We start from the raw sequence: 22,899 nt of genomic DNA, 5'->3' as shown, positions 1-22,899 counted from the left end.
TGAAGCCCCTGGCACCTGTAGTTCCAGCGAATATTAAACATTGCTTAATTCCTAACCAGATTAACATAAAACTCTGATTTTTATGTGATTACCTCAGTAAAACGTGATTACCTCAGTTCCTATGCATTTCTTCATTACATTATGTCTGACTTTCAACAAAACATTACTGCACAGGCTGAAAGGCAAGAAAAACTTGTGCCAAAGAGACAAAGCAAGCATTAGAACCAGTCTTAACGTATGACACAGATTTTGGAATTATCAGGGAGCTTAAAATAACTAGCATGTATAAATTCTATAATATACTCTAGTTGAATGTATCACTAGACTAGGATTTCAATTTGGAAGCTCCTCCTCCCTCTTTAGGGTAAAACCTGACTCTTCTCACAGCAGTTGCCAGGACCACAACAAAGCCCTCAGCTGAACAGGAGGAGTCTGAAGCAAAGCCCACAGTCCTGAGAGCTGTGAGAGAGGACAGGGATGGACCTTGGGTCAGATGCGGGGAGCTCACAGGTTTACTCCCGGTAGCCTGGGATCCAGGCTGCTTTCTGCCAGCAGTGATGCCAGTGGTGCAATCCACAAGTATTGGGGTATTTGCAGCCACCTGCCCCAGGGGTTAGCTGCAGGGGATGACACTTGGCAAAATAGGTGATGTGGATCAAAGTCCTGGTGGGTGTGAATTACTAAGACTTTGCCACAGGAAAAAACAAGCCCCTGTAACTGGGATCACATCACAAAAGTTCAACTCCCAGATTCTGAGCACAGCTGCTGTCTACTCCTTGCCAACATGGCCCCTCCTATCACTCTCAGCGCTCTTGCCTAATCACTGCATGTGATTTGCCAATGAACACTTAAGGTGAAAATCTTTTCAATGACAATAATAAATAAAATGCAACTGGATTTCTTTGCATATCTTTCAGCTCAGAGCCAAAATCAAAGCCTCTGTGTGATACAGTTAGTGAGCACTAGGGAATGAAGAACAACACTTCATTTCAGAGGAACCAATAAATCTCCCAGTCTTTCATGAGGGGCTCCATGTGCATGTTGGGGCATGGCTTCAACAACCAGCCAAGCCTTCACTTTTTGCTTGGGAAAATGCCTCAGGGTCAGTCAGTGGTGAATGCTCAGGACCATCTCATGTCTTTCTTGAGGTTACTCATAGCCTTAGACACGCACACTGCACACATGCATGGCCTAGAGTCCCAGGAATATGTCAGAACTTTTCAAAACTCCTGAATGGACAGCTAATTTACCAGCTTTTCCTTTAAGCTTTTTGGCTATTCTGTGATTTGCCCCCAAATGTTATCCACTACCTCAGGCAGCCAGAAAGGTAAAAGGTATAGTTGTTTTTGCCAAAATCCCCTTAAAGGAAGACTTTTTGCATCGGGCAAACTCCATGTTAGGTCAAATACAGATAGCTTTGCAAGTGAGGATTTCCATGTGACCGGAAGACAGGTCAGATAATGACAGTTCTTTGGGAATGAGGCTTTGAAAGAGCTCTACCTCTGTTTTCCCTTTGGTGGCTGCAGTGCAGCTTGGGTTTTAGTTTCAAGGTTGTCATGGAGCTGGAGAGGGAGTGATAGAACAATGCCACAAAGCCTTGCTGCTCATACTGAGACTCAGTTGTTCTTAAAAATAGGTGTTTCTTGAGCAGCAAGCTTTTAGTGAATTTCCAGGGTCTAAAAAAGACCCTTTTTCTACCAGATTTTTTACTGCTTTTATACAGGAAAGAATTTTCAGAGGTCTTATGCCACTAGTTTTGTTGATAAGCCCCCTGCTGTTTATAACCTCACCCAGGGTTTAGCCAGAGCAGCAAGGAATAACCCTTCATAGTTAAAATAATTTCCTCATTTAACTGAACCAGCTTTGCTAGGTATGAATATCTTAAAATAATATAAACCTGATTTATAACATTTTATTCATTATTGCTTTTTGAAATCTTTTTTGTCTTCACCATAAAGTATGACAATATTCAGAAGTCAGTGAACATACATCTGAGTCCTATGAAATGACTAGGCTATTATTCTATCGTGTTGCTGCAACATAAAGTCTAACCAGTCTTTCATAATTGAACTTTTAGATATAGGAGTGTTTTTAGATATTAGCCTTCCCCACATTACTGTTCTTTGATTTTATTGAAATCCCAGATTTGCTTTAGATTAACAGTCAGACCTTAAAAGGTTCTTTGAGGGAACCAAGATTGAAAGGGTGAGACTGAGAATAAATGATTTAGAATAGTATTTGGACACTCCTGTTTCTATTGGTCCAAAAATGTATCTGAACATGAAACAGAATTCAGAACTCCATGAAAGGGAGTTGGTGTCCAAAGTGTTGATGTCACACAGCCTCTGGCCTGACAGGCATAGAAGTTGGAGCTGGACAGTGGCTGTACATTCTGGTAGCTCTTGTGGAGACGATGCATCCAAAAGCCAGCTCCTCAAACTTAGATCTTAATTACTCTTAACGGGGATAACTAGAGTTTTCTTTCTCAAATTAAACGTTTGAGAAATTCCTGATAAGATGTACTGTTCCCTAAAGTTTATATTAATTGTAATTTTTTTTTACTGCGGGCATTCATCGAACATGGAAGACTTAGAGGGTAGTAAGTATATTTCAACTCTGGGTTGTTTTTCAGTCCTCACTCACTTTTCCCCGCTTTCAGAGAATGAGATTAAACAAATGGCTTATTCCAGAAAAATCGGATTTCCTGGGAGGATTGAGAAGGAAAAAAATGGCAGTTGTCAGTGGGAGAATAGAAGACTGTTTTCCTGAAACACGTATCACTTACAAAATGGATTTGTGTAGTCTCAGCATTGTTGAACGTAACATTTTAAAACAGTCGTCCCCTTAATCATCCCCATAGGAGATTACTAAGCCTGATGTAGAGTGAGGAGCTAATTCTGATTCTGAAAGTGAATGTATTTCAGGACCCAGGTATTTGGGAGCAAAACCATTTGTTTGAGTGAAGCTTGTTTTGTTACTTAGAGCTGCACATTACTGCCGGTGAAAGGAAGAAAAAGATTCTCCTGCTTTCTTCTTTTTCCCTGGGTTTTGCATTTCAGTCTGGTCTCCTTCATAAACAAACCCTTTCCCCCTCTCTGGGCCAGTTTAGGGTCCCATGCTGTGCCTTCTGGGAAAACTCATTTGTATGTTGGGGGTTCACTCTTTTTCCAGTAGAGGAAGCTGTTGAGGTGGCTACAGTGGCTGGGTGGGGAGGGAAGCTACTTTGTTTGCTGCACTTCTCTGCCTAGATAAAGCCAACTCTTCTAAAGTCAACACGATAATTATGTTCTGCATTGGTGGCGGTATCCTGATGGCCATTCTTGTGCTGATGGGTGTTGTCATCGGTCTTTACCACAAAATATCCAACGCATTAAAGTGAGTGATGTGGGTAAGACTGAAAAGCACCCCCTCAAATAGGATACCCGGGGCTCCCTGCCTGAGCAGGGTCATCCCTTGCCCTGTGCCCAACCCAGGGGGAGGTCAGGAGCAGCAGGTAGGTCTGAAAACGCGAAGACAGGTGAGTGTGGAATCTTGAGTTTTCCCCCTTCTGGCTTAGGGCTGTGAGCTCATAAGTAGAATGTTCTCAGCAGGGATGGGGGGGTGCGGCCTGTAATGCTTTGCCCCACTACCCTCCCCGAGTGGACCCTCAGCGGCTTACTCCTCACACTGGCTGGGCCCTCCCTCTGTCCCAGGCCCTGCAGACTGTGCAGGAGGCTGTGGGTGAGTCTGTGCCTGGGATTCACTCAGAGGACAGGCTGGATTGACCTCCTCTTAGCGGAGTTGGGGGAGTGGTCAGGGGGTTCTCTCATTCACGTGCATGGCCCTGGGGACAGTGAGGTGGGCCTGGAGGACTGTGGGGAAGCTGAGCTGGGTGAAGGTCCCAGGGACACCTGACAGGGGAGTGCAGCCCAGACAAAAGATCATTAACTTTGGGGGAGAGGAACCCTGGAGCCTGGGAGAGAGATGGGTCGTGAAGCCGTGCTGTTCCCGTCCTAGGGAAGTGAAGCCTGTGAGCTGGAAGGTAAATCCCAGAACATGGGGGGTGGGGGTGGGGGTGGGGGTGGCCAAGTGTGGCCCCTTCCCCATCCCGCTCTGCACTTGATGGGCCTGCAGGGATCGGCCGGGTGATCCACACCTGCGCTTGCTCTCTCTTGTTGGCTGTAACCTGATTTTCCATTTCTAGCAGTGGGACAGGAAGGGATTGGATAGGAGCTTGGGACAGGGGCCGAGAGCTCTAGTTTCGGGCTCCTGTCATGTCTTTGATTGGCTCCAGCCCCAAACCTCCCAGATACCCCTGATAATTATGACAAATGGATGGAGAAGAAAAATTCTAATCCCATGCTCTGTGTATGTCTTTTCTTAAGACCTCCAAAGTCACCTCTTTGTTTGGCCTTAAAAAATAATCCAGCCATACTCACTCAGGACAAGGTCGCTGCAGCCGCCCTCTCCGCTGGGTCTTATCCCAACCTCCAATGCTGTGACGAATGTAGCTTGTATGCTGACTTCGATCCCCTGCCACCGTGCTTCTGTGATGTAAATGAGGGACTCTGACTTGGGTGGGCACAAATATATTCATGCATAGTATTTCTTTTTTAGTAGAATGTTGTATTATTCAAGTCAAGTTTTACAGTGTTTACATTATGTATTATATGGTGTATTTATGTTCTTTGAATAAATGCAATATTGAAAATAATCCTCTGCCTGCAGTGGTGGTTTTTGTTAGTCATAAATGCACTTAAATTTGTGTACTAGCCACATTGAAACTTGGGGCAACTATCTTTTACTTTTTTTTAAATTTGTAACTTTTATTATTTTAATTTTTTTATAAATTTATTTTTTATTGGTGTTCAATTTGCCAACATACAGAATAACACCCAGTGCTCATCCCATCAAGTGTCCCCCTCAGTGCCCGTCACCCAGTCACCCCCACCCCCTGCCCACCTCCCCTTCCACCACCCCTAGTTCGTTTCCCAGAGTTAGGAGTCTCTCATGTTCTGTCTCTCTCCCTGATATTTCCCACTCATTTTCTCTCCTTTCCCTTATTCCCTTTCACTATTTTTTATATTCCCCAAATGAATGAGACCATATAATGTTTGTCCTTCTCCGATTGACTTATGTCACTCAGCATAATACTCTCCAGTTCCATCCACCTCGAAGCAAATGGTGGGTATTTGTCGTTTCTAATGGCTGAGGAATATTCCATTGGATACATAAACCACAGCTTCTTTATCCGTCATCTGTCGATGGGCACCGAAGCTCCTTCCACAGTTTGGCTATTGTGGACATTGCTGCTATGAACATTGGGGTGCAGGTGTCCTGGCGTTTCATTACATCTGCATCTTTGGGGTAAATCCCCAACAGTGCAATTGCTGGGTCTTAGGGCAGGTCTATTTTTAACCCTTTGAGGAACCTCCACACAGTTTTCCAGAGTGGCTGCACCAGTTCCCATTCCCACCAACAGTGCAGGAGGGTTCTTGGGGCAACTATCTTGTGATATCATATTGCAATATGAGGAGAGTTAGAATAGAAAATACATCTCCAACCCCAGGAGAAAAATGTATTTTGATCTTAGAGCATTTCTAGTTTCAGACTCATCAAAAATTCCCAAGCTGGAGCAGTTCATGTGGCTCTTCTCCTTGCGAAGGCTTCATTCACTCTCATCTAGCTACTCTACTGCAGGCAATTATCTTACATGGTCGTCAAGGAGAACTGTCCCCCCAGAGAGCGAGAGCAGACACATGGGATATCTCTGGGTTTAGGGTGACCTCATATGATAGGGTTGGGCCCAGTGGTGTCTAAAAGACATTTTGAAAAACCTGAGATTCTTCTGTCATTCTCCAACTCTGGAGAAGCAGATTTCCTCCTTTTTAGATCCCTTTAACACTGAGTTTGCTGATTCACCTGCCAGTGCCTTTAGGTGCTAACAGGAATGTCCAGCAGAACGCCAGGGCCCAGGATCTCTTGATCTGAGAGCAGCAGGTAGGAGGATGTACTGCTCTCCACTTGGGTCCATCAGCCCCTTTCTGTTCCTGCTCTTGCCGCTGAGCCTTCCGGATCCCTTTTTACTCAGATTCCCCATCTGTAACTACAATTCATACTTTCTCTGGTTAACAAAACCCTTGCTTTGTGAGCATCACATGTTGTACTTAAGGGTTAAAAAAAAAGTAATATCAAGAGTTAACTAGGGACAGGTGGTTAGCTACTAAAAGGGGAGAAAAGGGACCACAGGAATGAAGGAAGGAAGCAGCTTTTACCTCTAGGCTGGCGGGAGGGAAGAGTGGGGAGGTGAGAAGCTGCAGTTCTCTCAGCAGAAGGCTGGGCTGATAAGGAAAAATTTGCCAGAAGAGGCGTGGGAGCTGGAACTGCGCTCACAGAGCAGCCCTAGTGGCTGAGAAAATCCTGGAGGCTGGCTGTCCTCCAGCCCCACTGTGAGTTTCAGGAGGCAGATTCAAGGCTGAACCTTCCCCGGATCCTGCCCCGAGACCTTCCACCTGGAAGAGAGCTATCCCCCTTGAGCTCCTGAAGCATTTTCTCTGCCTCCCTCTGCCATCCACTGCCCTGCCCTGCAGTGTCCATCTGTGCTGTGATTTGATTCAGAGGGTGCACCTGCCCCTCTGAACCTCACCCGGTGGGCAGCACGGTGCCCAGGACCCTGGTGGCCCTGGGCAAGCACATTCTGTATTGGAATTCCATGGGGAATATGCCTAAAGTCCAGGCATCCCACGGTCCATGAAGGAGGCAGGATGGAGCAAGGGCTCTTAGAGACACCACTCTCGTGGGCAGTAGGGACAGTGTGGAACATGTGGCTTTCAGAGCCTGATACTCTTGGTTCTAATCCATCTCTGCCCTTCATTAGCTATGTGCTATTGGGGGAGTTTCTTAACCTCTCTGAGCCTCAGTTTCCTTGATGTAAATTGGAGGCTTGCATAGGTGATGGTGAGGATTAAGCAGGATAAGGTATACCAATCCCGCAGGCCCTGGGATCCTGTGATCTCATGGTAAATTGCCACCGGCCGGAACCGCTGGTCTTTTCATTGCTCACCCAGGGTTCTTTCCCCTCTGCTAGTCCCCCTCCCAGGAGAGTGTGCACAGAGCCCTTACACCCAGTGGTGGTTCAGGGTACCAGGAGATCACATCCATAGGAGATGGAGACGGCTTTAGTAACAAAGTGGGTGTGTGTGGACACAGCTGGGGGTGAGTGGCCCTTAGTAATCAGAAGGGTCCCTACCCTATACTCCTGCCCTACCCCTCACTCTCACACCAGGGTGTCCTGTCCCCACCAGGGGACACCTGTGGCCAGCCCAAGAAGTCTCTTAGCTGACAGGAACTGAGTGCGGCTGTGCCAGGTGCCTTGGTGAGTGTCCCAGCTCCTTGTGAGTCCAGCTTCCCAATGTCACAGGTGCTGGGCTTGCCACTGTGGCACAGGTACAAGGCCAAATGCCTGGTCCTAGGGCCTAACTGGAAACAACCCTGAGTCACAGCCCTGCCTGGGAACCCGAGTGTCCTAGAGCCAAATAAGGACAGAACAACATGGAAGTTGAGGGTACCCAGGAAGAGTTTTAAGGTAGAAGTTCAGTCTATGCCTACCATTATCTCACAGGGCTGCAGGGAAGGTTCCTAAAATATTGGTCATCATTTTCCTGCTTAAAAAGTTCTATCTGAACTTAGAATACAATCCAAATGCCCCATCTGACCTACAAGTCCTTCACAATTGGACTATCACCTTGCCTCCTTACGTTACATCTCACTTCCCTCCCCTTTACTCACATCCACCACGCTGGCCTGCCTCCCCTTCCTTCATAGACATGCCCAACTGATTCCTGCCTCAGGACCTTTGCACTTGCCCATTCTTTTTGCCTAAAATCATCCTCTAAGCCCACATCACAAATGAATGCCTCTCTCTTTCTTTTTGCTCAAATTTCATCTTTCTCACTTTCACCCTCATACTGCATCCCCCCTGCAATCTATCTCATCACCCTATTTTCTTATATTCATAGTACCTCTCGCTATTTGTAATTTGTTTTAGTTTTTTCTCTGTCTCCCTCACTTAGTAAGTTCCACGGGGGCAGGGGCTGTATTTCTCATGTTTAGTTCCAAATCCCCAGACTGTAAAACGGTAGCTGGCAAATATTTTTTGAATAAATGAATGCGTGAAAAGAGGAATACAAGCTCCTTGTGAGCATGACCTCTTGATGTCACAGCTGCTGGCTGAGCCACTAGAGCACCAGTCTCACCGTGGACATCAGGATTCCTTTCTATGGTCTGCAAAACGTCGTGCTCAAGGGACTTTGATTCACCGGCTTCAGGCTTTCTGGATATAATGGTTTGAAATCCTTGAATCCACTGAATCTGGACTTGCATTTCTTCTTCCTCCCATCCTGTACCACCCCCCTCCTCAGCCTCAGCACCCTGGCAGGCATCTGAGCAACCCAGCTGGACCCAGTTTGTCCAGGGGCCACACTACCTGCCTTCAGAATCCAAAGGCTTTCATATGGGGACAAGAGCAGCAAAGGTGTAAGATAACAGTAGCGCCACCTGCTTTGAGATCTGAACAAACAACAGGGCGAAGGCTCAGCTCCCGGTTGGTGCCGTGAAGGATGACTCGGTGCCCACCGTGGGCCAGGCCTCGGAGATGCCCCATGAAGAGCTTTAGCTGGGAACTTTGTGTAGACGTTCCTGGAATGGACTGGGGAGAGCCAACACTCACTGGAGGGATTGCTGATAATCAATCAGGCACACAGCTGCTCTCTTCTCACAAGAGAAGTTTGGCCCTTGCATGGTCAACCTGACACATTTCCCTGAAGGTCTCCAGAAAGCCCTGAAGCCAGATAAGGAACACTTCTGAGAAGTATAAAACTCTCTGCTAACCCTTTAGGCTGTTCTACCCCTGGCAAAGATGGAGGCTGTGAGAAGGCTCGTCCTTTTAGCCTTCTTAATGGTGCCATGCTTGGCAGACTTGAACTTGACTAAGTCTGAAGGTAAGAAAATTGAACCTGTTGTTTTTTCTTCCTTCCTGCCTTTCTTTTTTCTTTCAAGATTTTATTTATCTAACAGAGAGAGAGAGAGAGAGAGAAAAGAGAGAGTGCACAAGTAGGGGAGCAGAAGGCAGAGGGAGGAGAAGCAGGCTCTCCACCAAGCAGGGATTCCAGATCCAGGACCCTGGGTCATGACTTGACCCAAAGGCGGATGCTTAAATGAGCCACCCCGGTGCCCCTATGCTTTTTTCTTTAATTGTCTTTGCTGGTATTTTTTTTACTAACAAACATAGTAATAGTTATTATTAGGGGAAAAACAAATGAGACTATTGTTACAAGGACATCACTTATCATCACAGATAATAAGGAAAACGAAAAGCTTTTTGTTTCTAAGTGAAGTTCTTCGCCCTTCGTTGGGTTCCATTATGAAGTATTTGATTTTCTTGTTCACGTTCCATTGTAGCTGTTCCTCCTCCTCTTCCTCCTTGTTTTGAGTAACAGCTTTTTAAGGATAAAATTCACATACCATAAAATTCACTCTTGTAAAATGCAAATTTTACTAGTTTTTAGTATACACACAGAATTGTGCAACCATCACCGTTATTTAATTTGAGAACATTTTCATCACCCCAAAAAGAAACTCCTTACCAGTTAGCAGTTACTCATTTCTCCCAATGCTCTCAGCCCAAGGCAACCACTGATCTACTTCTGTCTCTGTAGATTTCCATAATCTAGACAATTCATACATATGAAATCCTATAATCTGTTGTCTTTCACTCAGCATGATGCTTACAAGGTTCATCCACACTGTACCATCCATCAGTACTTCATTCCTTATTGCTGAATAATCTTGCATTGTGTGGAGAGACCCCATTTTATTTATTCATCAGTTGATGCACCACTTTTTGCTTATTTTGGCTGGTGCTGCTGTAAACATTAGTGTACACTTCTTTGTGTGAACATATGTTTTCATTCTTCTTGGAGATATGCCTAGAAGTGGAATTGCTGGGTTATGGTAACTCCCTGATTAATCTTTTGAGAAATTGTCAGATGATTTTCCTAGCAGCTGCCCCATTTTATGTTCCGATGAGCTTTGCAGGAGGGTTCCAATTTCTCCACATCCTTGTCAGCACTCATTTATTTTCTGTTTTTGACTCTAGTTTTGTTTCACATATTAAATGGTGTGAAGTGGTAGCTCATGGTTTTGAATTGCATTTCCCCAGTAACTAGTGATATTGAGTATCTCCTTGTGTGTTAATTGGCCTTTATGTGTTCTTTGGAGAAATACTTATTTTGGTCATTTGCCCATTTTTTTTTAAATTTATTTATTTATGATAGTCACAGAGAGAGAGAGAGAGGCAGAGACACAGGCAGAGGGAGAAGCAGGCTCCATGCACCGGGAGCCCAATGTGGGATTTGATCCCGGGTCTCCAGGATCGCGCCCTGGGCCAAAGGCAGGCGCCAAACCGCTGCGCCACCCAGGGATCCCCATTTGCCCATTTTTAATTGGGTTTTCTTTTAATTACTGAGTTGTAAGACTTCTTTATATATTGTAGATATAAAGCTTCTTCATAAAACCATCTTTCCTTAAGCTCTAATATAGTCTTTATTTTTTTATGCCCCATATGTAGAGAAATCATAAATATTTTCCCCCCAAGGACTCTAAGAGGGGGAAACCAATTGCCAAGGGCTTACCAAATTTGGAATGAGCTAAATACCATTCCCAACTATCTGCATGCTTGTCTGGATATTACATTGTGGCAGGTAGATTCCCAGTCCCTGGGGGAGGAGGAGGTCAGGGGCAGATGACTTTCCTCAATGTCAACTGTGATTTCTACCAGGCAAATCAAGCTGCCAGGCCAGTTTGGGAGGCTCCAGTCAATCAGATGCCCACAGAGCCCTAATCCTGAACCTCCATTCCAATGAGGACTGTACCTGGACATTACAAAGACCAGAAAACAAAAGCATCAGAATCATCTTTTCCTACTTCCAGTAAGTAGAGGCTTTACTTCCTAATGAGGGTCGCTGAACTCTGACCATACTAGGGTATTTGTGTTGGAAAAATATCAGCTGGTCCTAGAAGTAGTGGTAAGTTACCCATGACCACGATGATGATGATAATGGTTGGTATTCACTGACTGATGACTGGGCCCCTGACTCTGGTCACAGAGGTCCTGTGAAGTCAATGTGATTGTCACAGGCACAGGGAAGTTGGGATTTGTTTCAGGTCACATTGTAAGTGAAATGACTGGGATTAAGACCCAGCTGGTCTAGTTCCAGATTCCAGACCCTAAAACGCTAAACTCATGGTTTTAAAGCATGGTGTGCATTAGAATTAGCAGGAAAGCCTCTACAAATTCAGATTTCTGGGCTGAACACCATACAATAAGCTCACAATTCTAGGAGCAGGGACTAGGCATCAGTGTTTTTTTATTTTGAATTTTTTATTTTGAAATAGACACAACTGTCTTCTCTAAGTGCCCAGGTTATGGCAGCATGAGGACAAGCTGAGAACAGGGCACTGAACTATGAGAGTCCCTTGAGGCTTCAGGAGAACTTCCCCACTTAATGCTCTCAGCAACCCCCTGTCTAATCCCATTCAATGGGTAGGAAATCCCAGAGAAGTCACTTAATGTGCCCAAGTCACAGACTAAAACGGGTGGGAGAGGACCAGAATCCAAGCCACCTGGCTCCAGAGCCCAAAGTCTTACCCATCCCAGTGGTTCTAAGCTGCGGAGTATCAGAAGCACCTGGACCTGGAAGGTTTTGCAATCGCACAATTGCCAGGCCCTGGGCCCAGGTCCCGATCCAGATGGGGCAGCTGGGGCCTGAGAATGTGTGTGCACAGGGGACAACCTCCTGGGGGCGGTTCCTGATGCCGCTGCTGGCCAGGGTGACACACTGGGGTGCGTGGCCCCACACCACGGGAGTCGGAAGGGACTTCTGATGGGGCCTAAAGGAAACAAATTCCCTACTTCCTAGAATTCTCGGGCTCCTAAGAATCATGTACATTGTTCTTGGCACATAGAGAAAGAGGACGGCAGCGGGGCAAGAGCGAGGGAGGGGAGACGAGCATCTCATAGTTCTTAGATGCTCTCTGTGTGCCAGGCCTGTGCTAGGGGCTTCCTGGTCAGGACATTATAAACCTCACCCGGGACAAAAGCTGGGACACCCCAGTTGCAGAAGAGAGAGGAAAGGGAATAGTAAGCCTCTGGCCCAAAGGTACACAGCAGGTAGGGGACTAGGGGGAAGGAGGATCCGGGTTTGTCCGCCGCGTGGTTCCCTCTCAGGCATCTTGGCCCTGGGTCGGAATTCTGAGGGCATCTGGAGAGACCATCAGAATGGGCGGAAGACAGCACCCTGGTGTGCCCTGTCCCACGCGGGGCCTGGGACCGTCCCTATGAATGAGGACACGGGGATGTGAGGGAAGGGAAGGGGCATCTGGGAAGAGGCTAAATTTGCTTTACCTGGAGAGGGGGCCAAGGAGGAAGGGCTGCTTCATCTTTCAACAGCCTCGGATTTCAAATATCAAGGGGAATGAGTTCTAAATAAGATCCCCTGCCCACAATTTCCACATGGGCATGAGGAACAGGAGGTGGAAGTCGAAGGAAAGGAGTCTTGGATTCCAGTCAGATTCTTGATAGAACCATTGACAAAGCAGTTCTGCTTCCTGAGGCATTTACAGACTGATGGTGTGTGGTGTGATGTTGGGGGACGTGGAGACGTAATTGGTATTGGAGAGATTGGAATGAAAACAGATAAGCCACTGCTTTGCAAACTGGGATGGCCAAGTGCACAACTGACTCCACTCTGAAACCCCCTTGCCTGGTGGCTCGTCTCTAACCACACGTGTGTTCTGTTCACAGGCTTGATCCTGATGGACCGTGTGAAAGTGAAAACATTAAAGTTTTTGATGGAAACTCTACCAAGGCGTCTCTGCTAGGCAAAGTCTGCAGTAAACATGACTACATTCCTGTTTTTGAGTCATCATCCAGTACATTAACGGTTCAAATAGTCACCGACTCTGTAAAAACTCAAAGAACTGTCTTCATCTTCTACTACTTCTTCTCTTCTGGCACCTGTGAGTTCTCACTTATACATCCTATGCATAACCACCTGCGAGCTTGGAAAGTTACACTCCTGCATGGGTCGTTGTAATCTTGAGTCTGAGTTCTTTGCTTGTGAGGGCAGTGGTTCTCTAACTTGTGTGCATGAAATCACCTGGAGAGCCTGTGAAAGCAGATTCCTGCCTCCCCCGACCCCTGACCCCCTCCCGAGACTCTGCTTCACTGGTTCTGGGATGGAGCCCGTGAATTTGCCTTCTGACCAGCTCCCAGATGAGGGATCATGGGGCTGATCGGATGGCTACGTGTTGGAGTGTGCTGTGTTATGGACCAACGCAGACTCTCCCGGCTTGGCCTGTTTTATAATAACCCTGAGATCCTTTGAAATGCCCGTTCAGGGACCATTTCTCCCTCTGGTCTGATTCAGAAGATGTGCGTTGGGGCTCGAGAAACCTTCATGTTTGACAAGTTCCCCAAGTGATTCTGACAAAGATCGAAGAGCAAACGATGAGAAATGCTGACCTAACTTGTCAGGCAATCACATGTTAAGGGGGTTCTGCATTCACAGCACCCAGATTCTGCTGCAGCGCAAAGCAGAACGCCAAGAAATTCTGCAAGTGGGTTCGTGAGCAAAGTTCCACTCTGCTTGGCTTTCTGAGGCCCAGAGATGACCACGTCACTCCTCTTAAACCACTGATTCCTTGGTGTTGACAAATCTCCAGAGTGGAGCATTCAGGGTTTTCCAAAGCCAAAGCCAGGCCACCTTTTCAGGCCTTCCCTCTGCATTCCCTCCCCAGGCCTCAGCTGTATCCTATGCATTAGCCAACCTAGACTGTTTTTCGTGCCCCGAAAAGAGCCTTCTGTGTTGCCTGTTTCACTCATCCAGCTGCTTGCTTCCTTCCCGGGGGAGGGAGGGAGGGAGGGAGGGAGGGACCCAGGGTGGCTGCATCTGTGCTGAGCTGGAATGCTAGTGTAGGGTAGGGAGAGGTGGGAACCAGAGGAGGAGAACATTCCTGTTCTGCTGGAACCAGCAATGTGAGGGGCTTTGGGAAGAAAGGACAGGCTGGCACAGCAGGTGTCGTGGAGGTGGCTGATGAGGCTGGAAAGCTGGGCTGGGGCTGAGTGAGGAAGAGTCTCCAATGCCAGGCCCAAGAGTGTGATGTCATTTTCTGTGACTTAGTCCAGGTAATGGAGGGTCTCTCTAGCTGGGGCAGATCTTACACTGTCATGCTGTCCTGAACCAGTGGTCAGAAAATCCCGCAATAAAGAAGGATGAAAACCTCGGTATGCCACCAATTCAAAAGACAGCAATGGAACAAAATTTGGGTGAGGGTGGGTGTTTGCTTATTAAGCTAGACACACCGCATGGAAACTAAGCAAAGTCTCTGTCTTGACTTACATTCATGGTCACCCTCTCATCCCTGTCAGCTATTCCAAACTGTGGTGGTTACTTGGACAGCCCCAAAGGATCCTTTACCAGCCCCAATTACCCAAATGCGCATCCTGCACTGGCTTATTGTGTGTGGCACATACGAGTGGAGAAAGGTTATAAGATAAAATTAAACTTCAGAGACATTTTGTAAGTATTGTGGTCCATTTCTGCTGTGGGAGAAATGCCGTGAGCCCACCTGGCAAATGGGGACCCTGGGGGAGAAAAATTATGTGAACTCCTCGTAGAGGGTCACTTTTCACAAAACTGGCGTATAGAGAAAACACCAATACTATGTCATTGAACTAAGTTGACTATTTTTCTGAAGATTCTGAGGTCACATCAGGGACTGGCAAAGCCCCAGGTTTGTCATAAACCTGAGATACCATTGTGAGGGAAAATCTTTAATCACTCAAGACTGGGCTATTGAGAATTGAGTTGGTTTGCAAAGCTTTTTCACCAGAGGCCCTACTTCTTTAGCATAGAGGCGGACGAACACTGCAGATTTGATTTCATTGCTGTCTATGATGGCTCCTCCACCACCTCTGGCCTGATGGGACAAGTGTGTGGCTATGTGAAGCCCACCTTTGAATCCTCGTCAGACTCACTGACCGTCGTACTATCGACAGATTACGCCAACTCCTACCGGGGTTTCTCTGCTTCCTATACTTCAATTTATGCAGAAAATATCAACACTAGTAAGTCATGTTCTTTAGCTATTTTGAGCTCTTGGAGATTGTGGCCATAGAAACTGCTCCTCACCTCTTAGCCTACCTGTCGCTGTCCCTATTTGCAAGCCTGTACTATGTACTTTGGAATGTATATTCATAATCTGAAGCTTGAGAATCAGTTCGGTGCATTGCTTAGGACAAGAGGAAATTGATGGTTTTATTAATTTGGAAACGATTTCTGTAGGAAATACAGACTGTTTCCTGTAATGCCTTCTGTAAAGGCACAACAAAAAACAATAGATTTACAGATTTCAGTTGCAGACGGGGTCACAGCGAACATTGTAAAAGGTGGATCAAGTACCCTGCTGTCTCAGGCTTCCGATCACTGTTTAAGGCAAAAGAGGTTTTGAGTTTTTATGTAGTCTTCTGTACACACAGCTTTTCAAGAGCCAGAGTTCCTAGCTGTTCCTAAACATAATCATCCTTGTTTTGTTTTTCTGAACAGCGTCTTTAACTTGCTCTTCTGACAAGATGAGAATCATCATAAATAAATCTTACCTGGAATCATTTACTTACAATGAGAATAACTTACAACTGAATGACCCAACTTGCAGACCAAAGATATCCAATGTGATAGACTTTTCTATCCCTCTTGATGGATGTGGTACAATCAAAAAGGTAAAAGTGAGACACCGAGCTGGGTTTTGTTGAACACCAGCAGTATGTCAGATCGTACTGATGGCGCAGAACTTGCTGGTGGTGTTAATGGCCTAGCACACGGTAAGCCTGTGTGAACATGGAAGCCCACTCACTTGTGTGGTGGCCTAACACACACACACCACACACACACACACACACACACACACACACACACACATATTAGCACATTCATTTTCAGGGCAACTAGAGGCAGTTATCTTTCCCAAAAGGTGAAGAATTCTGAGAATTCAGTGAAGAAGGTTTGGACATCTATGTGCTGCAGGTGTAGGAGCCTCCCAGGAAGACTTGTACAGAAAAGGATTAGATCACGTATTTAGGAAAAACCTAGCTGTAATTCTAGGATCTCCTTTCCCCTGTAAAGGGAGAAGATAAAAGCATTATCCTTGTTTCAAACACTAAGGACATAAGTTTGTGATTTGTTCTCCATTTTCTACAACTTCAAGATCTCAAGCATTTACAACCCGTAGGTCCCTTTTAGGATGTCTACCCTAAAATTGTCACTCATGTCATTAAACAACAACCATTTTGAGAAGAATGGCAGCTACTCCAGAGTCCATAAGGATAGAAGTCAATTGTTATTTTCTGCTCCAAATGAAGGAACACTTGGGCTGTTATCTGTGCATCCCCAGGGAAGGCAGCCTGGGGAAAACATGTGGCAGGACTTCTGTCTGCAGACACTTGGGGAACTGCACAGTGAGCCACACTAACTTGATGCTTCTTACAGAAGGCCGTACATTACAGGATCTCAGTTCCCTCTAGGGCTGGAAGTTTGCATTCAGAATTGTTTTTTGTTTTTTTTGTTTGTTTGTTTTTAAATATTTTATTTGTTCATGAGAGAGAGAGATGCAGAGACATAGAGGGAGAAGCATGCTCCCTGTGGGGAGCCTGATACAGGACTCTATCCCAGGATCCTGTTGATCATGACCTGAGCCAAAGGCAGACGCTCAACCACTGAGCCACCCAGGTGTTCCCAGAATTGTTTTTAACATATCTGGAAAAAGTTCTGTCAAATTCTGTCTTCGAGTCTCAGCTGCGCTCTCTCATCTGACACCTTTCTTCCCACCCAGAATATTTCTTTTTTTTTTTTTTAAATTTATGATAGTCACACAGAGAGAGAGAGAGGTAGAGACACAGGCAGAGGGAGAAGCAGGCTCCATGCACGGGGAGCCCGAGTGGGATTCGATCCCGGGTCTCCAGGATAGCGCCCTGGGCCAAAGGCAGGCGCTAAACCGCTGCGCCACCCAGGGATCCCCAGAATATTTCTTAAATCACATTGAAGCTTTTAGTATCCCAACATGAAAGCTGCAGTCTTGTGATTTAAGAAAATTATGTCTCTACCTGCAGATATTAATCATCTCTGCGCTCTAAGTTATTACTGGATTTTTTTTTTTTTTGCTATTACTGGATTTAATCCAATCTCACCCTGCAGGTAGAAGATCATTCTGTGACTTACACCAATATCATCACTCTCAATCCATCCCCCACGTCTGAAGTGATCACCCGTCAGAAACATCTTCAGATTATTCTGAAGTGTGAAATGGAACAGAATTCCACTGTGGAGATGATGTACATAACGGAAGACGACATAATACAAAATGAAAGTGCGCTGGGCAAATATAACACAAGCATGGCCCTTTTTGAGTCTAGTTCATTTGCAAAGCCTATACTGGAGTCACCATATTACGTGGATTTGAACCAAACTCTCTTTGTTCAAGTCAGTCTGTATACCTCGGATCCAAATTTGGTGGTGTTCCTGGACACCTGTAGAGCCTCTCCCACGCCTGACTTTACATCTCCAACTTATGACCTAATCAAGAGTGGGTACGTACTGATGGGGTGACATGCTTCTCTGAGGATCCGTGGTGACTTGAGTGAAATAGTATTTTTTGTGATACATGATTCATGAATGCATTCATGCATGCTTTTTTCTAGTACTGCTACCATGGAATTAAGTAAATGTAATCATATTATGAAATACAGTTACTATGTACTCATTACAAATGATTTAACTTAAAGCACTTTTACAGCCACAGCCCATATCCAGTAGAATTTTAAGTATATTTCCAAAATATTTGCTGGTAGAAACACATTTATTTTTTGTCAAGAAGGCTTTATGTTTTTGTTCTTGTTTTTTTCCTTCACACTTTGGTTATTTTATTTTATTTTTTTAAGATTTTATTTATTCATGAGAGACGCAGAAAGAGAGAGGCAGAGATACAGGCAGAGGGAGAAGCAGGCTCCATGCAGGGAGCCCGATGTGGGACTTGATCCCAGGACCCCAGGATCATGCCCTGGGTCAAAGGCAGATGTTCAACCACTAAGCCACCCAGGTGTCCCATACACTTTGGTTATTTTAAACAAAAATCACAAAAGATTATTTCACTCATTCCAGCTCTAGAACACAAACATAATGAAATTTGTAAAGCGTATGTGGTATTCTTTGGGGAAAAAAGGGGTCCCTGGCTGGTTCAGTTGGTAAAGCATATGACTCTTAATCGCAGGGTTGTGAGTTCAAGCCCCACATTGGGTGTGGAACGTACTGAAAAACAAACTAACGAACATTTTTTTAAAACGTTCTTTTGAAAGGAAAATTTTCCTTTTTTTTTCTATAAGTTGATAGATTTTAACTACATCAGCCATACTGACACATTCACAGAAAGTGTATAAAGTAAGATGTTTGAGCTTTAATATATCCAAATTGATTTTCTAATTAATTCACATGGACTAGAAATGTTATTGCCGTAGGGAACTTTATTTTACCCAGGAATCAGATCCATAGTCTTAAACTCACTACAGTGTGAGCTAAAGACATTATCTGTTTTTAAATTTTTTTTCTCTCCAAATTTGTATCTAAATTCTAGTTAGTTAACTTATCATGTAGTATCAGTTTCACTATAATTTAGTGATTCATCACTTATATACAACATGCCTGATATCCTCTGATCTCGGAGGCTATGCAGGGTTGGGCTGAGTTAATACTGGGATGGGAGACATTGACTTTCTAGAGAAATTTTTGATCCACAATCAGACAGTTCACACCCAATCTTAGCCAAAAGGCTGAGAAACGATCAAATCAGGCAGTTCAAAGAAAACTTTGTATCATTTCTTTTCAGCATTAGAAAGACTGAACGTAAATCTTCTAAATGTGCTGTGAATTCTGTTCCAGATGTAATCAGGATGAGACTTGTAAGGTGTATCCCTTATCTAAACACTATGGAAGATTCCAATTTAATGCCTTTAAGTTCTTGAACAGTCTGGGCTCCGTGTATCTACAGTGTAAGATTTTGATATGTGATAGTGGTGACCATCAGTCTCGATGCAGCCAAGGCTGTGTCTCTAGAACGAAACGAGACCTTTCTTCATACAAATGGAAGACCGATGCTGTCATAGGACCTATTCGTCTGAAAAGGGATCGAAGTGCAAGTGGAAATACAGGTAAGGAGAAAGCTATTAAGTGATCTAAGACCACCTCCTGGTTCATTAAAATTTGCTCAGATGTATTCCTCCTTAAGCATGTACAGTTTAGAGATTTATGATATTTGTAGCGAAGCCCTAACTAAGGTAAGCACAAAAGATTAATTTTTCCTTCTACTAGTTGATAAAATGAAAACCATGTATGTTGTAAGCATGTATGTTGTAAGCATATTATGCTCTGATAATTCACCATTATTCACATGGCTTTTGAGTATAAATGTAAGGTCCTCACTTCTAAAAACAACAGTTTCTCTCAGCTTCCTGACTTCTTAGTATAGACACCATGGCAGAAAACAGAATCAAAAGCAATGTATTTTAACTCCTAAATGAGGAAAATCAGGTGAACCAGCATCCCACACAAATCACCTTTTTTGGGAAAAAAAAAACCCACAATTTTTTCAAAACAGAAAATACCATATTTTCAGGATAACCCTGCTTCTTTTTAAAGGTTGGAAACATGACCCCTGTCAGGTCAAATGAGAACAGAGTGATGGTGAATGCCCAAAGGACGAGCCGCGGCTGACTGGCTCTGGTAGACCGTAATTACATAAAACCTATTTATAAGAATTTACCTTTTATGAAAATGATCCTGTCATAAAAGAATCTTATGTCCTCTGTCCTATTATTATTTGAGTGGATTGTGAAGGAGTAGGATTCTAGTTTGTAGCAAAATATTTCTTTTTTTTTTTCAAATATTTTATTTATTCATGAAAGACGGAGGGGGGTGGAGACATAGGCAGAGGGAGAAGCAAGCTTCCCGCAGGGAGCCCAATATGGGACTTGATTCCGGGACCCTGGAATCATGACCTGAGCCAAGGGCAGACCCTTAACCACTGAGCCACCCAGGTGTCCCTGTAGCAAAATATTTCTATGACAAAAACAAAAGAATACAAACAAAAATGAAATCCAATAATTTAATAAACATGTTCACTAAAAAGACAATGCATCTATGGGTATTAGTCTAAATTAGTTGAAAATTTATGAATGAAAGTTATAGAGATATCATCCACATTAGAAAAATACCCTTTTCCTATTTCAAGAGAAGAACTAGTTGTTTCTCTATAAATCAAATATAGTTTGACGAGTATGGGAGATGAGTGACTATCAATGAATGGACTTACATTTCTGTTGGACTTTGATGATTGAATTCCACAAGTTTCTCACCTTATGTCAGGGAGACAAATGAACTATTTAAACAAACAAACGTAAGGACATCTTGTCTTTTAAATTAAGCAGAAGCATATACTAGGGACACCTGGGTGGCTCAGCGGTTGAACATCTACCTTTGGCTCAGGGCATGCATCGGGCTCGCTGCAGGGAGCCTGCTTCTCCCTCTGCCTGTGTCTCTGCCTCTCTCTCTGTGTCTCTCATGAATAAATAAATAAAATCTTTTTTTAAAAAAAGAAGCATAAACTAATTGAAATATTTGCTAGCAGTACCTATGTGTATCACTTTGGCATTATATATCCCACATTAATTGATACAGAAGATTCACAGACTGTGGAGAGAGACACATTCATGACAATTTTGTAATGTCAGGTAGTACTTTTCTTTTAATGATTTTTATCTTGTTTCCAATTATAGGATTTCAGGATCAGATACACAAAGAAGAAACTCAGAGTCAACCTTTCAGCAGTCTGCATCTATTTTCATTCACGGTCCTTGCTCTGAATCTCGTGATTGTGGCCGTGATCATAACAAGGCATTTTGTGAATCAGAGAACGGACTACAAATACCAGAAGCTTCAGAATATGAACTAACAGGGTCAGCCTTCACTGAGACTCATTTTCCCTGAACACTAAAGGAAATGCTGCCTCGTGGCTACACGTTATAAATAAATTAGGAAGAGCCTCATTAACAATGACGTACAGGTCCTGCTGTCACTTTGGTCAGAGCGTGCCGCCTTGCAGGGGTGATCGAAATGAACAAACATTGTGTCAGTTAGATCTCCTGCTAAAGAACGAAAGCCACCAAAATATTGAATGAATTAGGAACATCCTTTTTCATGAGCACAAAACCTTCTGAGTAAACTTCAGGTGAAAAGAAACGATTGTTTTTACTTAAATCTACAGCATTAGATGTATTTGTTTCCTAGATGCAAATATGCTCCCTTTTGAAATGTATCTGAGAGTTAATAATTTCTGAGAGTAACTGTGATGGAGAGAAGTGCCATGTTATTTATTCCCATGCCTCACTCTAAGGCCGAGCCTCAGCATTTTACAACTTGAACACATCTCAGGAAAGGGCTCTGGAAAGAGGAAAGCTATTTTATGATCTAGGAATAGGAAAGCAGAGCTTGACTATAAAGGGGAGCCCTTGTGTGTAGTTTCTAGGTTAAAGAATGAAGACAACAATTCTCTTCCCATTTACCATCAAACACCAAAGCCAAACGTAACCCTAACAAGGAGTAGTCAGTTTCTGGCTGAGACTGACACAACAGGAAAGGCCTTGATGCGCGCTCAGGTTGCGCATACCAAACGTCATATTGAATTCTTTGTCGTAGATGACAGTATGACTCTACCGGTTCATCACCCAACACCACCATGGTCTCAGGTTCTGATGCACAACCAAGGAGGCACCCACATTTCTGAATGCCCAAAGGCATTCTCCTTGACACCCATGCACATGGATTGGGTACACAGTATGCCCGGGGCGTACATTACGAGTAAAACAGCATCTCTACCTTCCTTGAACAAGTTGTTAGGGACCCACTGGGTTTCCAGCTCCAAATGAAGGTAGATCTTCCTTATTTTCCTTTCAATATTTCCACTCAGATCTTCTAAGCACTTCCCCCAAATGGCCATGTAGTTGAGCCTCTTCTGCATTTGTCTGTATGACTAAATGGAGCTACTGCAAGCTTCTTTTCTTTTTTATTGTATTTTATTTATTTATTTATTTATTTATTTATTATTATTATTATTTTTTTTTTTGCAAGCTTCTTTTCTAACCTAATGTGAAAGCTCTTAAGAACTAAATTAGAATGAGCAAATCAAATTCAGTAAAGACAGCACTTAAGAAGTGTCTGATCCCTGGCCCCTCTGCAATCTTTCCATCAGGAACTGAGTGAACACGTGCCAGTGGCCAGGCCCCAGGGGCTACCCAGAGGCACGCCAGGCATAGCAGTGTCATACTAAGAAAATCATGAAATTAGTGACTCAGTAGACAGTGTAAAACTGTATCATCATGAATCAAAAAACCTTCACAGTGGAGCTATTGAGCTATACCAATGCGTTAGAAGTTTAAAGTAATATATATCACCAATAAAAAAAATTTAAAAATAAAGTAATATATATCAGTAAATAATTTCTTCAGGAGAAACTATGATAAAGTAAGTAAAGGTCCTATATCTGGAGTTGGTGGCCTGGGTTTGAGTTCTTCCATTTACCTGGTGGGCTACCTTGATCAGGTCACCTTCAGCCTTGATCTGCACAATTTAAAAGAGTGAAGGCTGCTGACCAGCCCACCCCCCATCCCAGCCCCCAGAGTATCGCAGTTGCAAGGATTCAGTGAGGAAATGAGGTGTGGTTGGGCTGTGTTTCACCTGCCAATGAGGAGTTTGCTTCCTC

The 22,899-nt window shown here is 44.2% G+C and overlaps 2 protein-coding genes across 3 annotated transcripts; both read left to right on the top strand.

Annotated features, from left to right (window-relative positions):
* The first annotated feature begins 2,334 nt into the window (after positions 1-2,334).
* FAM24B (family with sequence similarity 24 member B) lies at positions 2,335-4,693 on the top strand. Of its 2 annotated transcripts, none has more exons than XM_025467512.3 (3): positions 2,335-2,596; positions 3,249-3,375; positions 4,365-4,693. In XM_025467512.3, exons 1-3 carry the CDS (start codon positions 2,518-2,520, stop codon positions 4,549-4,551), a joined length of 393 nt encoding a protein of 130 aa, XP_025323297.1. In that variant the 5' UTR covers positions 2,335-2,517; the 3' UTR covers positions 4,552-4,693. The 2 variants fall into 2 exon arrangements, with proteins under 2 accessions (XP_025323297.1, XP_025323296.1); XM_025467511.3 differs by having other exon boundaries at positions 2,338-2,599.
* A 4,126-nt stretch (positions 4,694-8,819) lies between these two features.
* Positions 8,820-21,197, top strand: CUZD1 (CUB and zona pellucida like domains 1). Its single transcript, XM_025467510.3, has 9 exons — positions 8,820-8,978; positions 10,817-10,967; positions 12,842-13,056; positions 14,468-14,618; positions 14,949-15,166; positions 15,645-15,817; positions 17,289-17,680; positions 19,026-19,294; positions 20,918-21,197. The coding sequence occupies exons 1-9, from the start codon at positions 8,897-8,899 to the stop codon at positions 21,091-21,093; spliced, it is 1,827 nt and encodes a 608-aa protein (XP_025323295.1). The 5' UTR covers positions 8,820-8,896; the 3' UTR covers positions 21,094-21,197.
* Positions 21,198-22,899: the final 1,702 nt, after the last annotated feature.

The sequence above is a fragment of the Canis lupus genome, chromosome 28, assembly GCF_003254725.2.
Source record: "Canis lupus dingo isolate Sandy chromosome 28, ASM325472v2, whole genome shotgun sequence".
Classification (NCBI taxonomy): domain Eukaryota; kingdom Metazoa; phylum Chordata; class Mammalia; order Carnivora; family Canidae; genus Canis; species Canis lupus.
Note: the sequence above shows the minus strand (reverse complement) of the source record. Positions and strands in the feature narration are given on the sequence as shown.